Here is a 22,248-nt window from a genome sequence, read left to right as displayed (position 1 = left end):
CAAGACATATGCATTTCACTTTTTTTTTACTTTTGGTCTTTTTGAGACAGAGTCTTGCTATGCAGTTCAGGCTGGCCTTCAGCTCGTTTTGTAGCCCAGGCTGGCCTTGAATTCACAACAATCCTCCTGCCTCAGCCTCCCCAGTGCTGGGATTACAGGCATGCACCACCAAGCCCAGCTGCACCGTTGCTTTAAAACTGCATGAGACTGCTGGATGTTTGGAGCGCTCCTAGTGTTCATGTGTTTGAATTGATGGTTTGCATGGTCCAGACTTCCTGAGTAATCACCAACCTTCCTCATTTGAAATGGGCTTACATTGGTCAGCTTCTTAATATACTTGAACAATCACATAAATGGGATTAGCATTTTATTTTTTATTCATCTGCCTTCTGGTCTATGTGAACAGACTTCTTACACTTCTGCCAGTAATGCTCTCTCCAGTCAATAATGCTTGTAGTAATTTATTTGCAAGCACATATCCTGAGAGGGATCTTAGATGTGTTTTTATACACTTAATTTTATCTACACAGTTTCTGTTTTATACACTCTCCCTCTTTCTGTCACCAACTTTAGATTTATTGTTGGTGTTGATTTTAGACCAAAATATAAATGAGATGGTGTTGACATTTTACACACACACCCAAAAAAAACCCCTTGCTTTATAGCAGATTGAGTAGAGAACTGGTTGGTTTAAATAGATAACCTTGGGTCATTTCAGAAATGTCTTGTTCTAGCAGAGTGCTCTAGTCTCACGCTGTGGGACTGACTTTATTCATTTAAAGGAAGCTGGGGAAGACAGGAAAAGAAATATTTTCTTCTCTAAGATATCTTGATTTGTTTGTACCTCTGTTGTGACACCCAAGGGTAATTCTGATATAGCAACTTCTAACAAAAAGAAAAGAGATGGGAAAACAGAAGAGGACATTCCTTCACATTTATGACTTCTCATTCTTTACTCTCAAAGCATCGCTGCTCCCTGGCTCATGCTGCGGGCTTGTTTCCTGTGTTTGTGGTCAAGGTCAATGACCCACCTAATTCCAAGAGATAAACAGAGAGAAGGGGCGGGGAGCGAAAGAACATAGGTGTGGGAGGCAGAGAACAGGCGAGGAGAGAGAAGATACTCTAGGACTACTGCTCCTGTCTCACCTGTGTGCTCAGATTTGGTGTGGCACTACTGTGCAGCCACAGGTTCTGAGCCTGAGTCTCTTCTCAGGATCAAGACCTTCCATTTACGATGATAAATACCCAAGGAGGCTGAGCCCACAACTTGCCTAGTGCTTTGGGAGCAGTTGGCTCCACCATATTATAGAGGATACAGGCTACCAGGGCCACCTAGAGATGAGAGGGGACAGAATCCCTGCTCCATCCTCTAGAGAGAAACCTTCTGAGTCCTGATGTCAGGTAATGGAATTCTCTTCCATTCCTGGAGCTGCTTTGGAATGGACACAGTTGAAGGACTTACTTGACTATCAAGTTGTTCACTGTTTGTTGCTTTGGAACACTTAGTATTCATATGGGTTAGAACAGAAGTCTTGCAACATTTTCTGACTTAGAGTTTACCCTTCTCAGAGATGAAAAAATAAGAAAATGATTAAAAACAGAACAGAAAAAAATGTTCACCGGTATGTTTGTATGAGTATTTACATTTAAGGTAGGAATACATAAGAAGAGAAAGGGGTGTGTGATTGACAAAGTATTTCTTCAGTTTTGGGTATTATTCCCACCTTTCAGCATTTCAGTTTTATGACTCACTAGCTATGTAAATGAGAGGTTTTATTTGGTGGTAGATTTCTAATTTGTGAGGCTCTACCTTTACTAAAGACATAAAAAAAGTAAAAGGGGAATTACCTATTGGCCCATGGGGTACCTCTTGTGGTTAAGGACCCAAATCCCAAACTAACTCTTCAAATCTTGAGTTTGTGTGTTCTTTGCATGACTAGGGGAGGGTATGAAATATAAAGCTTTGTTTTATTTTATTTTATTTTATTTATTTTATTATTTTATTTTGTTCCCAACTGGCAAAGTTTTCAAAAAGCAGCAGCCCTGGGAATGATCACAAGCAGTATGGTTTCCCAACGAGGTTTATTTATAACTAGACTATGAATTTACCTTCAGCTTCGATTGCTATAATTTCTGGTCTGTGAGCTGATCATTGGGTCTATAGCAAGGGAAAATAACTTCAATTTAGTCTAGTTTTCTAAAATTCTGTCTCTTGTATTTTAAGGAGGGGGCATAATTGCAGTATTCAAGATATTCTCTGAACAGGCTGTGACCCCCTTCCCTCTTATTTATCTCTCTTTTCTCTTTACATTCTCTCATGTACCCAAAACATTTAAGATAACGTTCTGTTTTCTCCAGGGACTCAGGATTGAATTCTTTTGTTCTTGCTTTATCTATTAAAGACACTTTTCTATTTACAGATACTATTTGTGAATCACATGTTATATAAAGAACATCTGATTTTCAGCAGTAGCTGAGCCTGGAAAATAGTCCCAGCATATCCAGGAGCTAGGCTGTGCTACTGTCCTGCACGGACTTCTAAAATCCTTGACTTGAGGAAGTCTTAGGAGCAAGTGTTGATATCTATTTAGAAAATGTGAAGTTGGACGCATTCAATCTAGCAAGTGTCTGCTAGGTACCTACTGTTTGCCAGGTGCTCTGAAGCATACAGTTGTCCCCAAGGATCATGTGCCTTCAAAGATTTTGCAGGGAATGGGGCAGGTGTGTGCATGAACAAATGCTCTTGGCCAAAAGAGAGAGGTACATGTCCTACCTTCCTCAGAAACAGTGTGTGATCTCAGAGATGTGAATACAGTCCTTTATTTCAAGGAGACTGCACGAAGGAAAGGAAACTAAAATCAACCTGTGTGCCTCAGTGAGCCTATCACAGAGACAGGTTCCCAGAGTTCTCCAACAGACCCAGGAACAGAGGCTTCTTCAAGGACTTCATCTGCAGCCGATGCATGCTGAGCACCTACTACACACTACACACTGCATATCCTACACACTACACGTCCAGGCCTGGGACTGTGAGCAGACAAAACAAGCACAGTAGTGAGTCCCATAGGCCCAGCGCCACTGGAAGCAAAGCGAGGAAGGAATGGGGCTTGTCATAGCCCTGCCAGGGTGCAGAGGAGCTTGTGTCCTCACTGCTCTTTTTTAAACTTTGAGTTAAGATGGTGTTCTTATAGACACCATAAAAAAATCCAAAGTTGGTTTTGATCCAGTTTTGATTCCAGTTTATTAAATGCAATGATGTTTGTCCTACTGAACCAGCAATACATGCCATTACTCTAAGTGTCTTTCTTTTCAACTTTGGAAAGAACTTTTTATGATGGAATCCCTGCAGCTGGGGTGGAAGAGGACCAGGATGTCACAGGTCCCTGCCAGCATGGCCTGAAGTTCCCCATTGTCCTTGCTAATGGCCTCAGATGGGTATGGGCTCCACGCCCAGATATGCACACTTGGCAAAAGTATCCAAGGGCACTTAATGAAGTTAAAGTGACCTGTTATTGTGCCTACTTAGATCTCCATTCAGAAAACTGAGCTACAGCGGCAAAAGCGCCTGCCTGGCAAGCGCAAGGTCGTGAGTTCGGTTCCTGGTACCGGAGAAAAACCAAAAAAATAAATAAAATAAAAAAAAAAAACAGAAAACTGAGCTAACCCCATGAAAAGTAGAAAAGTGCCCCTCTGTCTGCCCAACAGCACATGATCCCAGTCCTATGGGATGTGAGTCTTATATTAAATAGTAGATGATGCATTTATATGTGTGCATAAAAAACAGGTACTCAGCTGTTGTCTCTTGAATCCGATATTTGGATCACTCTAGTGTCCAGTCATGCAGTTCCTAAATCCACAATCCTATTTCATGGTTTATCAATTTGTACTTATCCCAAAATAAAGAAATAAATAAGCCAACACTAGAGCTGCCTTTTATCACCTTCATTTTTCTCTGCCCAGTAAAAAGCGGATGAAAATACATTCTTTGTTACATTCCATTCATTTCCAAATGTACAAGTTTTCAAATATGTTATAAATGAGAAGAAAAGTAACTGCTGGTTTATTTGTCAACCTGTCATGTGATTTTATTTATTGTCTCTTGTCAGTAGAAAAGTCCAGAAGTGTATTGAGATAAAAATGGAAGTGCATGCAAAGATAAAATGGTAAATGGGATATACTGCTGCACTTCCTCTCATTTTTCTTTCCCTCCTACTGTCGGACCATAAAGAAGAAGAATCGAGCCAGCTGGTGCACTAAACTATAGAGAACAGCTAGAGCTTTGGGAGTTGGGTTTGTCCCAAAGGTTGCCTCCCCGTGTTGGCCTACCTCATTGTGCTATATACGGCCTTTGAGATTTGTAATTGGGTTCTAGCTGATGAACTATAAAGGAAGCAGTTTTTAAAAGAGTAGAAAAGTTTCCTTAGACACCTTTACACACAGCACATATTGACCCAGAAATTTACAAATTGGCTTCCCCTGTCCTGGCGTTGGGTGAGTGGACATTATAAAGTGAATCTTGGGACTGTGAAAGGTAAGACTTTTCTATTTACCAACCATGGTCTTTCCCATCAGGAGAAAACAGTGCTGTTGATTTCAGTTTTTATAACAAAGTGCATCTCCAAGATACTTGAGTTCTGCCTCTACAAATTCACATCCTGGAGTGCTGGACTTACCTGTTACCTGCACAGCCTTCACTGTTGCACATTCTTAAAAAATAATTTCTGTGGATTCTTGGGGTGAGATATATGTGCCTGTAGGTATGTGTCACTAAATCTCTTAAAAAATATGAATCCTGGGGACTTCCACATTCCAGTAGGAGCTATTAAGACAGGTTCTTCATGGTGGCAAGAAAGTACATACCTGTTGCTTTGGGATGCTTTTGTAGGCAGGAAAGCACTTAATCTTGTGGTCAGGTCATTTAGTAACTCAGGGAGAGATGACAGACTCCAAGTAGTTTCAAAGACCACTGATGCACAGAAAATCCATGTGATTTTCTTTAAGCCAAGCTTCTTGGAGCTCTTTACAGCTATCCTCAATAAAGTACCCATATACCACACTATGCAGAGCAAGGTAAAGCACAGGAAAAGACTGACTTGTTATTGCCCTTTGCATTGTCAGGAAGTAGGCTGAGAACTACCTGAGACCAAGCCATTCTGATTGCAGTTACCAAGTGTCTTAGTTACTTTTCTCATTGCTGAGACAGAATACCCAACAGCCAGAATTAAAGCAGGAAAGGTTTATTTTGGCTCACAGTTTGTCGAGGTTTCAGCTTTTAGTTGGCTTTGCCAAGGCAGGGTGGCATGACGGAGGGGCATCACAGAGGAGAAACATGGCAAAGAAAGACATCCATGACCACATGAGGCTTTGAGGAGACATCCAGATACAAGCCATAACCCTGAGCCCAGAACCCAAAACAACAGCTCCAGGTCTGTGATGCTCTTAGTGTGTCAGGTTCTGTGGCAAAGGCCTTCTGGGTAGGTCAGGATTCTTATATATATCTCTGTTTTCCTTAGCAATTGTCCTACAAGGCAAACTCAGATTCATCTTCAAACTAGAGCAAGAGTAGCCTTGATTTTATATATCAGAATTTCTATCTATTTGGGGGAAAAATAATAGCCTCTTTCTTGAGTTTTGTAACAGCTTTCTCTTCTTCTTCTGCAGTTCTAGCCATCCATTCTCACTGTACTTGGGAAATTGGGGCTGCCTGGGCTACCCTCCAGCCTGTCTCCACTGCTTCTTCTCTGTTCATCTAGATAGTGGCCACACTGTCCTCAGGCTTCAGTCACACCCACATGCTGTTGACCAGCCAGTGCCCCTGAACCTCAGGACCCCATAGGTTGAGTACTTCCTATGAAGCCCAGCAGCTACTACAGAAAGACTTTGCCTCCACCATGATATGCTATCACTACCACCTGTCCTGCCTTTAAATTTCTTTCCTGGTGAGTTTCAGCCATTGGCCAGGTCACTCAAGCCAGAGGCTAGGGTGGCTGCCTTCCACTCCCCCATTGCCTTCCCCTCTCTCTCGGCCCTTGCTACCTCTGTTACCCATGCACATCCTTTTCTCCATTCTCCCTGCAACTCTTTTAAGTCTCAAACATTGACATCTTGTCCCTACACAGTGCCAGGCCTTGTCTCTAGCCTTACAGCCTGACCCTACACTACAGACAGTGCACATGCCCAATTATCACTTTTCTCCAGAAGGCCTACACAACCCTCCCTTCCTTGCTGGCTAAAATCCAAGCTCTTTGGCTTGGCCTTGCCTCCCCCTCCACAGTGGTGACCCAGATCTCAGGATCCCCTCACTTATCAAGAACTGCTCCCGGTTTTGCATGTTTCTAGTTGAGCTAAACTGGTTCCAACCTTTTTATTTGGAGACAGGATCTTGTTCACTAAATTGCCCAGGCTGGCCCTGAACTCATCATCCTCCCCTTCAGCCTCTGAGTAGCTGGGGTTATAAGGCATGCATCATTATGCATAATGCCATCCTCTTTTTTGTCCCTAAAATGCCTTTCCTTTCTGGTCTGTATGTTATGCGCCTATCCACTTTTCTGGTCAAGCTTTTCCTAATTGCCCTAGAAGATTTGGTGTCAACACCAAATGCCCATCCTGTCCTACTGTGCCCCTTCTCTGTGCCCCCAATACCCACACATACTGTGTTTGCTGTGTGAGCAGGCCTATCTGTGTGAGCAGGCCTGCTCAACTAGAAACATGCAAAACCGGGAGCAGTTCTTTCTCTAGCAAGCCCAGATGCCTTTGATGACACAGACCTCATCAAACTGAGCTTTGCACCCCCAGAAATAAGAGCTATTGCCTTCATCCTCAATATCCTATAATGAAAGTAATAACCAATCATGTATTATTTGGACAAGACTGAATTCTTCATTCAGCATGGACTTGCAGAAGAGCTGTCATAGTCTAGGTACTCTGCTAAGTACAAACTTGGGTGACACATATGTTTCTCCATCTTCCAGAAAGTAAAGAGGTCTGCTCAAAAAGTAACGATGCCATGGTGAGACAAGCAATGGGAAGGATCCACATGCCAGAGCACTGGCAGACCCTTGTCCTTTCTTCTTTCCACATGGCCCACAGCCTAAACTTTAAGCCACATGTGTAATTGTTCTCTTTCTCATCTCATCAACACAATCAATAAAGATTGTTATTATTGAACATTGAAAAGGATTGACAATAAGCCAAAGAACTTAAAAATCCCAGATCTTTTCCCTCTGAGTTTGTTTTCCATGTTATTTTCTTTTTGGTTTCTAGAAATGTTAGACCGATTATTTTTAGAACAGGGAGATCTCAAGGTTTCAAATGGTCCTGTTGACTCTGTTAGCTTTGCCATGGGGTCCTGTTTTGAAACTAACTCAACAATGACCGAGACACTAAGGGATAAAATGTAAGGGCTCTTTGTGGCAATCACTCAACCACAGTTTTCCTTGTCCCAAAGCCAACTCTCACCGAGCACACCCACTTATAGATAAGAACAGTGGGCAGGCTGCTCACTTTACATGTTTATGTGAAGTTTACTGTCCAAAGCAAATGTGACTCAGAATCCTTTGGTGGAGGGCAACACTTGACCTCATTGTCACTGCTCCAGCACAGGGAGGTCTTGGCTTTGCAATGTTACAGCCCATAGCCCCCCAGGATCTGGCTGCCTGCCCAGGTCTCCTGGAGCATTAGCTAGGGGCACTGTGCCCTGTGCCAGAGGACTCTGTAAATGGGTTTAGCAGAGAAACTCAAAGAGAGGATTTTTGCTTCAGATATTCTGGAAAACCAACTTCTTTCAAGCATAAACTTGCTCAGAAGAGGCTACATGTTTTAATGAGGTGTTGAGGTCTTTGTAACATGAGTCTCCAAGGAATGGTTTCAGCTCGGAGCCCCCAGGCTTGGGCTTTACCTGGAGAAAGGGCAGCCACAGTAGCTTGACCACCTTTAGGCCATCATGCCAAGGACCTGACTGGCAGGATGGATGAAACCTAGAGACAGGGCAGGAAGCAGGGACTTTGCCCCCGACTTCACAATATCAGTAGCCACCAAGTTAATGCAGCACAAATTAGCAAGCATTCTCTAGAAATACAGCCAGACATACATATTATGTCCTCACTGTCAGTGACCCTGCCTTACAAAGGAGGCCCAGAGGAGTCCTTCACCTTGCCCCCAGTCAGAAGTCATGGTGTATTGAGATCCACTGGATTCTAAACTCTTCATGCCTGTGCTCCCACCTTGGGATGGTGGAAACTGCATCTGGATCCTTGAGGGGAGGGGGCAGAGTGTGCAATGGAAAAAGCCAAGGATTGGGGTAGGTATGAGGTCCCCTTCCAGATCCTGGCCAGCCCAATATCACCTTGCCACATGTCCTGAATGGCAAGATTGAGAAGAAATGGCTGGTGACCAAGGCTAAACATGTCCACAGGTCTGTGTCGCTTTCCCTCAGCCCAGGCTGGCTGTCACAGAGAAGTTCAAGTGAGTTAACACGAGCTTTGGAAGACACATGCAGGGATTTATAGGAATAAGAGTGGGCCATAAGCAGAATGAAGTGAGCTTCAGTTTGGAAGGTGTTAATGGCCAAGGCAAGTTATATAACTGGCTGCATCCTTCCAATGCAGACTTGATTCCACCAAGGAAAATGAAAAGCTCAGTTAAGAGAAATAAGGAAGCAGTGTCCACACTGCATGCTCCTAGGGTCTGGTGTGCAGCATTGGAGAAGAGGGGGCATGCAGGAGAAAGGTAAGCTTGGATATAAAGGTAGCAAAGGACTGTGGTATGCCCTTCTCCCTCCCAGCCCTCAGGGACTCAGAGTAGCATATGGACCATAAAAGAGTATGATATATGGGGCAGCTGGACCTGCCTCCACCTGCTGGGCCAAAGAGAGCCTTTCAAAACTGTCCAGGGTGGAAACTGGAACCCCGGTCAGCCCCGGGAGCAGGGAGCTCCCATAGGGGTGGTGTGGATGCATGAGAGAGGGAAAGGGCACATGGGGACATTGGGGGGGGGACTGCCAGGGTATAAGGTGTCCAAATCCCAACCCCAATTTGTCCCTCCTCTTTCCTCCTCCCTTCCTATGGTCTTTGCATCTCAGAAATGCACTTCCTCTCTCATTTCCAGTCCATCCGTTGTTCCCATGCTTAGTCCACCAGCAAAGACTGTGACTCTTTAAAAATGTCCAAAATCCAGATGCATCAGCACCTGTCCTACTCTCCCCACCCACATGTCCCTGTGTTTTGCTCATGCTCTGGCATTAGCCTCCCTGGGCCTTCTTTGATGCCTGAGTTAATTCCCCACAGTTGCCAGAGCTCTGTTCTTCTAAGACAAGCTTACATCCCATCATTCCTCTGCCTCCCTCCTCCCAGTGATTGCCTTCCTCACATAGAATGAAGCTCGCTGTTCTCAACATGGCCTACATGCCCTACCTGAGCCATCCCTCGGCCATCCAGCTCACTGTCTCAGCCTCACTGGCCATCAGCTCTAACACACTGAGCAGATCCCTACATCCAGGTCTTCTGCTTGCTTGTTGCTCTGCCTGGAATGCTCTGTGCCCAGATAGCCCCCTGGCTGGTTATCTTTCTTATTTCCTCGAGGTCTTGGTCTCTATCTCACCACTCCTGTGTTCCTAACTGGAGACTCCAGGACTTGCTTGCCATTACCACGTGGTCACTTTCCCACCTCTAGCACTGTGCCTGACATCAGAGAAATGGAGTGTGTCTTCTCATTGAACTCACTTCATTCACTGTAATTCCACAGCTTATCAGGTCAGGTTACCTTGCAACTTCTTTTTTTGTTTGTTTTAGTGTTTGAAAGACTTGAGATTTAAATGTCTCTTTTAATTAATGCAACCTAGATGACTTCACCTTACTCAGCTTCTTCAGGAAGCAGGGATTCTGGCAAGGGAAGCTCACTGGGATTAGGGCCCACTTCCCTCTGCTGAGATCTTTATTTTAATAGCTACAAAGTGGTCTCACCTCCAGTGTTTTCCTGTCTACCTCTGAAGCTGTGCAGTCCACCCATTGCTGACTTCTGCAGATCCCTTCTTTTTATTCAGCATTTTCACCTCCAGCCACCTTGACCACCCTGGTTGGCCAGTTAAAAGTGGAAGAAAAGCACATGAGGATAAAATAAAGTTTAAAAATCTCACTAAATATGGTAAAGAAATGAAAGAGTGAGGCCCACAGTGATCACAAAAAAGGGAATAATGCCCATCACCACCAAGTAAAGGCTAAAACATCTGGGAAGCATATCTCAGAGGGAAGAATCCTGACCTTCAAGGGAGAAGGCCTCTGTGTGGAGGCAGCTGGGGCAGACTTGGTCATAGAGGCACTCCTTATAATGCAGAAGCAGAAGTAGCAAATTGGCTAATGGTTTGTATTTTTTTGAATGGGGGGAGTACTGGGAATTGAACTCAGGACCTTGTGCTTGCTATGCAGGTGCTGTGCCGCTGAGCTATCTCCCCAGCCCTTTTTTATTTTATTTATTTATATTTTTGGTGGCTAATGGTTTGTAAATGGAGCAGTCTATTTCCTATTCCTACCAATACAGGTGGAATACTCAGGCGGAATAACTAGACAGATAACAAAGAAGTAAGGATTCCTCTTCTACTGAGAAGGAGTTGCCCCAGAGAAAAGACCTCTGCACTCTGAGATTTAGAGAATCTTCATATAGTAATGAGTTTTTCACCTGATTGAAGTTGTCAGTCAACAATCCCAGTGTTCACATCTTTCAATTAGTTTTTATCATTAAAAGGTCATTTAAGGATCATTATAAGAAAGCTTCTACTATGAAAATACAATTTGGAAATGTATTGCATCCATAAAACAAGAACAGAATGCTGTGAAAAATAAATAATTAGAGGAGGAAATCACTCTTGAGCATTACAGTGTGGTTGCTGAAATGTAAATTCAAAAGAACAGTCGGAAGATAAAGCTGAGGAAATGTATTCAAAATTAGAGAGAAAAGAAAAATATTAGAAAAAGATCAGAAACATATTGACTCAACCCAAAGGCCTAAATCCCTAGGGGGAAAAAGGGAAAAATTACAAAGGAACTAATACAAAAGAATGTTCATCTCCAATTTACCAAAAACCTGCAACAGTATATGAAAAAATAAAGATAATTCCAAACATGTGGAGAAGATACCAAAAGCTGGAAGAGATAAATAACAACAAAAAGATGGCCTATAAATAATCAGGAAAGAATTTGTATTAGACTTATCCTCTATATATTGGACACTATAAAACAGTGGAGCAATGTCTTCTGAAATCCAAGGCAAAATGATTTTTCTCCTTGGAGTTTTCTGCCCAGGAAAATGATCACATGTGGAAATAGAATAATATTACTTCCAATCAGTCAAGCAGTTTGAAAATTCACCTTTTCCATGCACACTTTTCTTAGGAAGCCACTTGAGGAAGCTTCAGAAAAATAAGGACAAAAGCCAAGAAGGGAGAGTATGAGCTGCCGGAAACGATGTCACCCAGAAGTGCAGCAGGGGCTATCTCAGGATGACAGGGCCACACCAATAGGACCAGTCGATCTATGTTTGAAGATTGCCTCGCAGGAAGTGAAGAGAACAGTATGAAAGGAAGAGATGCAGCAGTTTCTCCTACTCTCAGTCAAAAGCATCTCCTCAACTTAACATTTGAGCATTTAATTCTACATCTGTACTGCTATTTCCTAACTTACCAGTTTCAGATATCATCCCTTCACTTTCTGCTATGATGGATGAGACTTCAGCTCACACCCCTGTACATATCCTCTCAACATAACTGTATTTTTAGTCTGTTTACCTTCATAACTTTAACTATATATATATAGAGAGAGATACTACAAAGAGCAAGATAAATATTTTAAAGTTACAAAAGTAACCTGCATATATGTGTGTCCACATATGCACACACACCCCTTTATTATTTCCTTGTTAAAGGGAAGGGCATCCTCTTCGTCCCCACTGTGTAGTGGGAAGTGACCTTCCCTTCAATTTTTCTCTGCTCTTTCCTGTTACTCTTTCTGTCTTCTGTAGTTTTATTTTTATATTATCAAGGTTAATAACAGTTGTGTTCTGTTTCATAGTCATCATTCTGACTATTGATTATTATAGAGTAATAACTAAAATTGAAATAAATGTATAATACTTAAATTACATTTATTATGTAAAAATTACCCACTGCACAGCAAGGTAGTACTCAAAGATTGTGTTTTTTATACAGATTTCTTGTATTCTTAGGACTTCTAATTGCCTTCCTTTATAAAAGGTTTGTACTTAATAACCTTATAGACATATATTTATATTACAGTATACACATATAGACATACACATACAAAACCTTCCAATGGTACATAACAGAAGAACAGAAATACCGTTTGAGAGGAGATGTGAAGTAGTGTGAGCTCCAGCCTCATCCATCATAGCAGAAAGTCAATAAAGCCTAAAATTAATGAATCAAAAAATAGCAACAGTTATATAAAATTAAAACATGAGTTTAAACTAAAATAACACATTAAAAGATTTGAAAGAGATTGAAAGAGATTTGAAAGAGATTGCCTTTGGTGGAGAGAGGGGATTATTTTGTTTTAAGGCTCTACTGTTCTTTTTAATACAGGTGCACACATGAGTTTGACTGAAATTTTAAAGCAACCTCTTAAAAGGAGGTGTACCAGAATCAGGTAATATATTAAGTGCCACCCTTGCTTTTGGGATGCCTGGATTCCAGGCACTTGTGTAAATTTTTAGATAAATAAAACACACAGGGTTTGCATCAGAAGACCTGCACACCTTGCTTCCATCTGGTTGTGATGGCTCCCACTGGTCAGATTCACCTCACCGTAACTTTGTGTATATATCTCTCACCCTCTGCTTCTCTGACCAGCATCCTGTCATTAGAAGGAATTCCAAAATTGGAGTTAGAGGGCTGGGTTAGAGAATAGACAGCATCTACTAATTCTGAATGAAGCAAGGCCCTCAACTTGCACTGTGCCTGTCCAGTCTTTGTGTGCTTCAGGTGTGATATAAATGAACCCAAACCAAGGACTTCTTCACCTCTCTACAGGTGTAGCTGAAGCCTGAATGGAGTGGCACCTCCACCCCACATTCCCCAAGGCATTGTGAGCAGTTTCTCAGTGCAGCCTGGGAGGACAGGAATGAGGACCTGGTCTCTCCTCCCCAGGTGGCCACGTGTGCTGAGCGTGGGCTTTCTCTCTGCCTCGTGGCTGTGCAGTGATTAATGCCAAGTGAGCGCCTTGCTCAGTGACCTTTCAGTTTTCACTGCTGCTCTCCTTCACTTCTCATAACTATTTGCAAATATTAGCTCCCCGGGTCGTTTCTCCTCATCAGCAACTTTCACAGGTGATAAGCGGGTTGCTCCTCACACTGGCCTTCAGTACACGCCTGTCCTGGTGTGTCTGGGCTCAGGTCTCCAATTAGGAATGGGTATACAGCCCATAGTCCCTGAAGTCTGTGAGTGACCCCCCCCCCAGGAGGCCCTGGAGAGGGGCTCTGGAGGCCCAGAGCTGGGGGAGGAGGGAGGCATCTCTTGCACCCCAGGTGACCCAGGGTCTATGAGATTTGGCCCCCCATGATGCAATCAGTATGTACATTTAAGAAAATTAATTTGCTGACTCAGCCTGCACCAAATTCCCCCCTCCCTTTTAACTTCACATGGATGTTTAACGCACAAGTCACTCCCTGCTTAGTCAGTAGACACGAGACACAGAGCTGTGGGAAGTCTCTGATAGTTAGAGGCCATCCTCCCGCCTTTCAGTCCTTCCCCATGGTTGTGAATCCTCCATAGCCAGCAGGCCAAAAGCTTACCTTGGCCAGAGTTCTGCTGGGATGGCGGCAGGCTCTTCCAAATGAAGTGCTAGAGAGGGCATTTTGCATTTGAAGTTGTTTAAATTTGTTTTTATTTCCAGTCTCTTACATCTCCACTCTTATTGAAATCCCTATTCTATAAACGTTGTTCACTCTTCATTTTCCCTAAATAAACAGTAGTAAAGTGTGCTGTGGGTTGTTTAATTTTGATGCTAAATGTGTCTTTGAGGAAAGTGGCAAAAATGCATCCTATTTTTTTCTCCCTCGTCACCAGAAATATGAGCTAAATTATTTATGGTTTGATACTCACAAAACAGAGATAGATTCAGGATATTTACTTTGCAGAAAGAAAAAGGGATTGGAACTGCAGTAAAAGAACTTTATACTTTGTGAAAGGAATGTGTGTGCTCCTGGGGAGTCACACAGCAGCTGCTTTTATTGATGTGTCAGGAGTGCCTGACGTGACGTATTTGTGCAGCTGACTGAATTTGAATATAAGAAGCATACTAGGCAACTCAATAAGCAGGTCTTAAATCGATGAAAAAAATAATAGTAAAGCCAGGAAGCATTTTGAAAAATGCTCAGTAGGTGAAAGTCCCTTAGCTACAGGATGCACAGAGCAGTAGGGGGACGCCTTCAGGTATCTTGCATTCTAATCCCTGGCTGGAATTCCAGCAGAGGAGACTTGCTGTGTGTGGACCATGCTACCTAAAATCTGACAGAGGCCTGGCTCCTCAGAGGAGGATCTAGCAGGTCACAAGATCCTGGGTTTCCTATCAACATAACCTGACAAGACCCTCCATCTGTCATATCCCCATCGTCCCATCTTCCATTGTGTGGAGAGTTCCATGGGTTTCTGTTTTCTTTTCTCTGCCACAGGAGATACTGGCACACCTGAAGCCATGGCCCCCAGCATTGTGGTTGCCCCCGGCAACAGGAGCGTGGTAGCTGGGTCCAGTGAGACCACCTTGGAGTGCATAGCCAGTGCCAGGTACGGTCATGCTCTAGATATGGCCACATAGATGGAGCATCCCGCATTTGAAACCATGAAGCTTGAAATACTCCACAGTTTGAAACTTTCAAGAATTAACATAGTGACACACATGAAAAATTATACCCCTGACCTCATGTGCTGGGTCAGTGTGAAAACACAGGTGCACTAAAAATGTGCAGAGACCACTTCAGGCTATGTATGTGAAGTGTAGATGAAACTTCAATGAATTTCATCTTTAGACATGCGTCCCATTCCTAAGGTATCTCATGATGTAGTATGTGCACATATTCCAAAACAAAAAGTCTAAAATACAAGATACTTGCGGTCCCCAGCATTTTGGATAAGGGCTGCTGAACTTGTACTAAAAAATACTCCCTGAGGTGAGCCCGCAGTGGGAAGAGAAACGCAAGAGCTCTCTTCTTCCAGCAACAGCAGCTTGCTTGTTTGCCTATGCACCATGCACAGGAGACAGGGACCTGGGGGCTGAAGTACTCCCCAAGTGCCCTCCTTTATTAGGCAAATGAAATGATTTTCATTTTAGACGTAGATGATGGTGGAGGGCCTGATCTGCAGTGTCAGCCGGGGAGGAGAAGGAACAAGGCTCTAAGTAACAAAGGAAAAATGTCAATCCTTCTCCCACTCTGTCATCCTAGGTGTTCTCCTCCCACTTCTGGTCACTCCAGAATCCAGTTCGAATGGTCACACCTCCCACGTAGCTATAGTGTCCCCTAGTAGTATTTGTTTTAAACATTCTTTTCATGAGCAAATGGAATCATTAGCACTTATGGTCCATTGCTACTGCAATTAGCTATCCTTGCTCAATAGCCCTTGAGCAGAATATGTTGCTATACTTGCCGTGAGGGAGTAGAGCTGTATCTGGATTGATTTTTAAATGTCCATTGTTCAACCCGCCACAGTTTCTGCTAGAATTAGCTTTGTCAAGCCGGTGCTGAATGCCTGAGATTATTATTATTGCCATCTACATGATTCACAATCATTGTCACCAATGCCCTTGCTCTTGCAGGCCTGTGGAAGAGCTGAGTGTGCACTGGAAGAGAAATGGTGTGAGACTCACTAGTGGTCTCCACAGCTTCGGAAGACGCCTCACCATCTCCAACCCAACCTCCACAGACACAGGGCTTTATGTTTGCGAGGCAACACTGCGAGGGAGTGCTTTCGAGCCAGCCAGAGCCAAGGCCTTCCTTTCCATCATAGGTAAATACTCAAACAAGAAAATGGTCCTGTCAGCATCCTCAGATAGCATCCCAACCCCAACACTTCCAGGCCACAAAATGGCAATCCTGTGTCTTACCCCTTTATGGTTAAGATTCTTTCTATTCTTTTTTTCCAATAATATGAATCCATTAAATCTAAAATGGGGATGTTCCTAGTACTTCCAGGAAATTTCTTTTGAACATGTCCAATCCTGAATCTTAGGCAAAGTCCTCATCATGGAAATCACCTGCCTAGTCTGCCTTTTCTGCCCCCGGCCTCTCCCTGACCTTTTCTGGCTATTACAATCTGTGTTTAGAAGTTGTTCTATTATTGTTATTAATTTTTGACTGAGAAGGATGATAAAATTATTGAATGTTACTTTTCGTTAAATTGAAAGATGAGAAAAGAGCTGCATCCTTAAAATGGGCTAAGTATTCACCCAGAAACAAGAACAGGAGATAAGGTTAAGCACATATGAATTGCCTAGTTCTGGATGCTGGAAAATAACAGTGATCAGGAAGCATGCTTGGTCCAATGGCTAAAGAAATCTTAAATTTTATCAGATTATGAAAAGATTACATTAAATTGAGAGGCATGTGCCTTCATTTCTTTGATTCCTCCAGTCTCAGTCATAATCATGCATTTATTCCTAAGTGACAGTGATTAGAGTCCTGGTGACCCACTGTCCTCCATGCGGGCCACTGCTGATCAAACTGCCTCAGAGGTCAGCTCCAGGAAGGACAATTCCTGCTGCATCTTGCTTTCTGGAGGAAAGGGAATCAAGAATAGGAAAGATCCAGTAGGAAGAAATCCTTCAGCGAGCATTAGCTCTTCCAATAATATGTCTTGCAATTTCTCACTCTGCAAAACAAGAAAAAAACAAAAACTTCTACATTCCTATGCAATTAGCAAGAACATCAGAGAGTTTTGAATCAAAGCCAGTTGGCTTAAGCATTGTCACATTCCCCTAGATAGTAGGAGGTGGGTTTGTGCCCCCCGTGTGACTGTAGTAAATACAATGTCACATAGGCCTATCGGCCCCTCTAAAAAAAAATGAGAATGGAGAAAGTAGCTGAGAAAGGCCTGGGGTCAGAATCACTACTGCTTCCACATTTGAGGCCTGAGCTACTCCTGCCACCACCTCCTCCCTTCCTCACTGCACATCCCATTCTCTGCAGAGACTTTTCATCAAGGTTGATCTATGGCTATATGAACACAGCACATTATAGATTGAACCAAAATTAAAATTTGTGATGTGTAAATCTCTAGTAGACAGGACTATATTGTGTTAAAATATTTTAAGGTAATTTAAACAAGAGAGAAAATTTATCTCCCTATAAACTAGAATGTTTGTTTCAATCATAATTCCTTTCTCAAGTATTTAAATCTATCATGTGAACTTTGGTCTTGCATTTATATCAGAATTCTAAGGCAGATTGTTTCTGTGTTCTGCAGTTTTCATCTCTGTGGTCTGACTTTTAAAGGCACACAAACACACTTCACTTCTTATGATGCTGATTTAAATCGCCTTTTATTCTTAAGAATTTGCTGCGACAGGTGGAATTTTGTGGTCAGGTCACACTGGAAAAACCCAGAAGAGAGTGTCTCTGTCAATTCAGGGGATTTGAGTGAGATTATCACCCCATGCCCAGACTCCTCAGAGGGATCCTCTGGAAACAGGACCGGTCTCACAGGGCTGTCACCGGTGGAACCGGGAAAAGAGCTATCAATGTGAACATGCAGATGAAAGAAAGCAGAAACAAATTGGCTCCCAATTACTTTTATTTCACACTGATGAGACAAGACAGACTGTCTGCAGCTGTTTACTCCACCTGTCACCTTCCCTGCAACACTGCTCATTTCCTGTGATTTGAACAGGAGCCCCCAGCTCGAGTCCTGGCAGCGCGGTACCCACTCTGCCAGAGTCAACAGGCTCCAGGGCCTGTGGTCTCTGTCCTCACCACCTCGCTGCACTCAGTTGTGTTTCTCTCACTCACAGACCTCCTCCTGAGCAGCTCCTCTGCCCCTTCCACGTGACACACTCCAGATCACTGCCATGTTCCCTGGATGAACCAAGACAGTGACACCACAGGTCCCATGTCCTCTCTGCTTCAGAGAACAACTTCTCCCTGTGCCACCTGCCCCTCCTTTGTCTCAGTATCCTCCAGCCACTGGGGCCGACTTTGCCAAGCATGGTAGGCAAGAAGTGCAGAGAATCCACATCCCAGGAGCAGCCCTTGGCAGTGTCTGGTGGAGCTGACAGACACACACCCAAGCTCCCTGCTTCTCATGGGTAGGGATGTTTAGGGTGTATTCTACACTGGATCATGAGTTACCTTGAGGGGTACCACACAAGGCACCCACAGTGGAGCTGCCTTGGTGACACGCTTTTTGCAGTGACCTCCCTGCCTGGAGTGCTGCCACTGCTCCCCCTCTGCACTGCTGGCATCCAGCCCTGCCAGGACCTCCTCTGGGGAACCACCACAGACAGATCCTACACATGACAGTGCTTGGAAGGCTGCCTTTCTGTCCTAGATCATCTGAGCTGTTGAAGAGGGGCCGGACTCTCCCCTTCAAGACCCTCTCAGATGTCACCTCTGCTGATAGTCTCTCTCATTTGTGCACTGTAGCATATGGAACATGCCAGAAGGGTTCACGGCATAAAATATAATACTGTGGACTTATGACTCATGACTTCACCAGTAACTGTCCTGAGCAGATGTCTTTGCTGTTGGCCTCAGTTTCCACATCCCTAACCTAGAAACATGCCACCAGCTTGCACAACCCAGTGTTGCCACAGGAGCATAAGACGGCTCCATTTGCTGTTGGCCTAACTCTGCTATAACAGATCGCAACCACTAGTGAATTACCTTCATCAGTTTATGTACACACACTTCTCATGCTTCCTATCTCTGAAGTCAGGGTGTGCCTCCCGGATATGGAAGCCTTGTTTCTTGCTGGGGATGTGTGAATCAATGATTCCTTTAACTAGCTGCAGCCTCTTAGATTTAGGGGCACAGCTTGTGCACCTTCCTGTCCAAACCAACAGACTCCACTTCTGCTCCTCACACCAAAACAGTGCCCTTCACCCTCTTGCCTACCCCATGAGTGTGCATTCCCTGGCACCCCAGCTTTCACCTCCACTCAGAAACCCAGGAGGGTGACAGCGACTGGTACAGAGAGCCATCTCTATATGTCTCAAATCTGTTCTAACTTTTATGCACAAGTCATTCAGAGATTCAAATCCTACCAGGTGTGGTGGCACACACCCGTAATCCCAACATTTGGGAGGCTGAGATGAGAGAATTGCCGTGAGTTCAAGACCAGCTTGGGGTATATAAGTGAGTTCAAGGAGAGCCTGCACTACGTACCGAGACCCTATCATTAAAAAAACAAAAGAAAAAGAAATTCAAATCCCTTAAGTATCATTAAATGAACAGACTATTGATAGCATGTCTCAGCTGATTCCAGTATCACAGCTGTGAAGTTATTCTGTAGCTTTACCCTGAGGTCTTCTGGTGATGAAACGCTTAAATGTTCATGTCCCTGTATAAATTCCTCCCCACCTGTCTGCCTGCCTTCCCACTTCAAATCTCTCTGCCCTCTCTTTGACCTCCCCAGGTAAGACAGTTTACCACTTTTTAAGGGCTCATGAGAGTAGACCAGGTCTAGCCAAGACAGGCTCCCAATTGACCACTTTTTATATTGGTAATCTTGCTCTCATCCACAAAGCCACTCTTCCTACCTAGCAGCGTACCCACAGGTTCTGGAGACTCGTGGGAGATTGGACACCACAGTGGACCAGTATGGATGGTGATAGTAGCCAAGGACACACCATCTGCTCCCGGAGGAGAAGATCTCTGCTCAAGATGATTCATCCACAGTGGACCTTCCCCACAGTTCAGCTTATAGTCCTCAGAACTGAAGTCCTCAGAGCCTGTATTTACCCCACTTTTCCTCCTCCTAGAAGACTTTGTAAACAGTAGCTATGGATATAGAGAATTTTCAGAGCACCTGCCTAGTCAGGAGAACGTGCAGGGCAACCAGCAAGATTGGGGTGGCCTATATATGGTGGGGAAAGGACTAGGAAGAGCAGATGCCTCAGGGCCTGAAGGGCCAGCAGCAGCTCCATGCCCATTCTGCTTGCTGGCTGGGCCCCTGGCAGGAACAGGGGAGAGTGTCTGCACTGAACCAAGGTGCTCTGCCCTGCCGAGCCATCCACGTGAGCTGTGCAAGGACCTGGCAGGCTGACCTTCCCAACCAAACACTGCAGAGTGTGGAAGGGGAGCTCCTCCTTGGGAGGGCCTGGTGCACTATGACCACATGGGGACCAGCTGGGCTGGGGTGACAGTGATTGGGAGGAGTGTCCTTGGCCAGGTCTGGAAGTCCTTAATGCACATCCCAGTTCCAAAGTTGCTGAGTAGTAGCCGCCTTGTCTCTGGCCCCAGCTGGGTTACTTGAGGAAGCTGGGGGCATAATCACTCCCTGGGGGAGGGTGCTGTGGTCCTGGGTATGGTGGTCATACATATATACAGATTATGTTATCAAGTATAACTCATTGGGACAAAATTTCAGTGGAATTAAGCTGGTTGAAAAAACCCACTTCCAAATGTGACATCCTGTGTTGTTACTGAGTTGGCTCACTAAGCAAAAATATTCCAGGTCATTCTTGCCGTGAATAAACAATTGTGTGAGACAAGTCATAAAAGATTCCAAAAGTTTATTTGAAAAATTCAGGGTGAAGGGTTATGGCAGGAACTAGCTCTGCAGAGTGAATTTGGGAAGAACAAGAAAAAAAGAAGATAAAAGCAAAAATAACAGTACATGATGCATCTGGGAAACGCAGCATGGGCTATTGTAGAAAGTCATGATAGTGGGCACCCTGTGGCATCTCACATCTCTCTCATGCTGTCCACATTTCATGGGAGCCTGCAAGAAATTCCACATATGGGGTCCTCAGAATTCTTTGATGCTACCCTGGGATCTTGTAATTGACATGTCCTGCTCATTTCCACGGCCAGCTTTGCCACGACCTATTTCCTATGTCAGAATGACCACGTATATAACATTCTTTTCTTTTAAAAATAAAAGGAGGAAAACATGAACAGACAGACAACTGTTTAGAAAATAGCAAAAGACCAATACAAACAATACAGAGTTACAAAGTGGTAGGAAATTAACAATGCTTGTATTACATATTGATACCTTCAAAGTGGTTTCTCAGGAAAACAAATAGAGACATGCAACGTTGATCAGTCAATGACTCATTAACTGTTTCTTTCAGCAAAGAAATAGAAGACAGTAGATCAACTATGTGAACTATCCTGTACATACATACATACAAAATTTCTCCTTCTTTCCCTTCTCTTTCCCCACATCCTAGTTGCCCTTTACCCTTGACCATTTTCCTTTCCTTTCACAATGTCTATCATACCTCCAAATTTCTGTTAACTCTTTCAGGTTTTACACTAGTGAGACAATGCAGTGCTTGCACATGCAGGTCTGATTTATTTCACTTATGAGTATGGTCTCTAATTGCAACCATTTACCTATAAAAGCCTCAAGTTTCTCTTTCTTTATAGCTGAGTAATATTCCGTTATATAAAAGTACCACAATTTTTTTATCCAATCCTCAGTGGATGGACATTTGGGTTACTTCCACAATTTAGCAATTACAAATTGTGCTGCTATGAACATAGGTGCACATTTCTCACTGTTATATGATGTTTTTAGATCTTCTGGAAAATACCCAGAAGGGGAATAGCTGGGTTGAATGGGACCTCTAGTCCTAGTTTGCTGAGGAATCTCCAAACTGATTTCCATAGTGGTTTCACCAGTCTGCATTCCCACCAGCAGTGGAGAAGAGTTCCTATTTCTCCACAGCCTTGCCAGCATTTCTTATTGGTTGATTTCTTAATGCTAACCATTCTTACTGGGGTAAGGTGGAATCTCAGTCTGGTTTTGGTATCAGTATGATGCTTGCCTCCAGAAATGAGTTAGGGAGAATTGCTTTCTTTTCAATTTCATTGAAGAGTTTGAGGAGTGCTGGTATTACATCTTCTCTGAATTTCTTGTAAAATTCTGTTGTGAATCCATCAGGGACTGGGCTTTTCTTTGTCAGTAGGTTTTTAATCATGTTTTCAATCTCATTAGTTGATATTGGGTTGTTCAGGATTTTTATATCTTCTTGACTCAACCTTGGTAATTCATACATATCTAGGAATCTGTCCATTTCTTCTGAG

At 43.6% G+C, this 22,248-nt stretch overlaps 1 protein-coding gene across 1 annotated transcript in view; it reads left to right on the top strand.

Annotated features, from left to right (window-relative positions):
* The window catches only part of Sdk1 (sidekick cell adhesion molecule 1), a gene marked incomplete at its 5' end in the record, with an annotated part of 870,484 nt that overhangs the window by 614,010 nt on the left and 234,226 nt on the right, over positions 1-22,248 (top strand). The window contains 2 exon segments of the mRNA XM_005397857.2: positions 14,677-14,788; positions 15,816-16,006. Of these exon segments, the coding sequence (XP_005397914.2) occupies positions 14,677-14,788; positions 15,816-16,006 (303 nt within the window).

The sequence above is a fragment of the Chinchilla lanigera genome, unplaced genomic scaffold (assembly GCF_000276665.1).
Source record: "Chinchilla lanigera isolate Chin_1 unplaced genomic scaffold, ChiLan1.0 scaffold00059, whole genome shotgun sequence".
Lineage (NCBI taxonomy): Eukaryota > Metazoa > Chordata > Mammalia > Rodentia > Chinchillidae > Chinchilla > Chinchilla lanigera.
The sequence above is the reverse complement of the archived record's forward strand: the minus strand, read 5'-3'. Positions and strand labels throughout refer to the sequence as shown.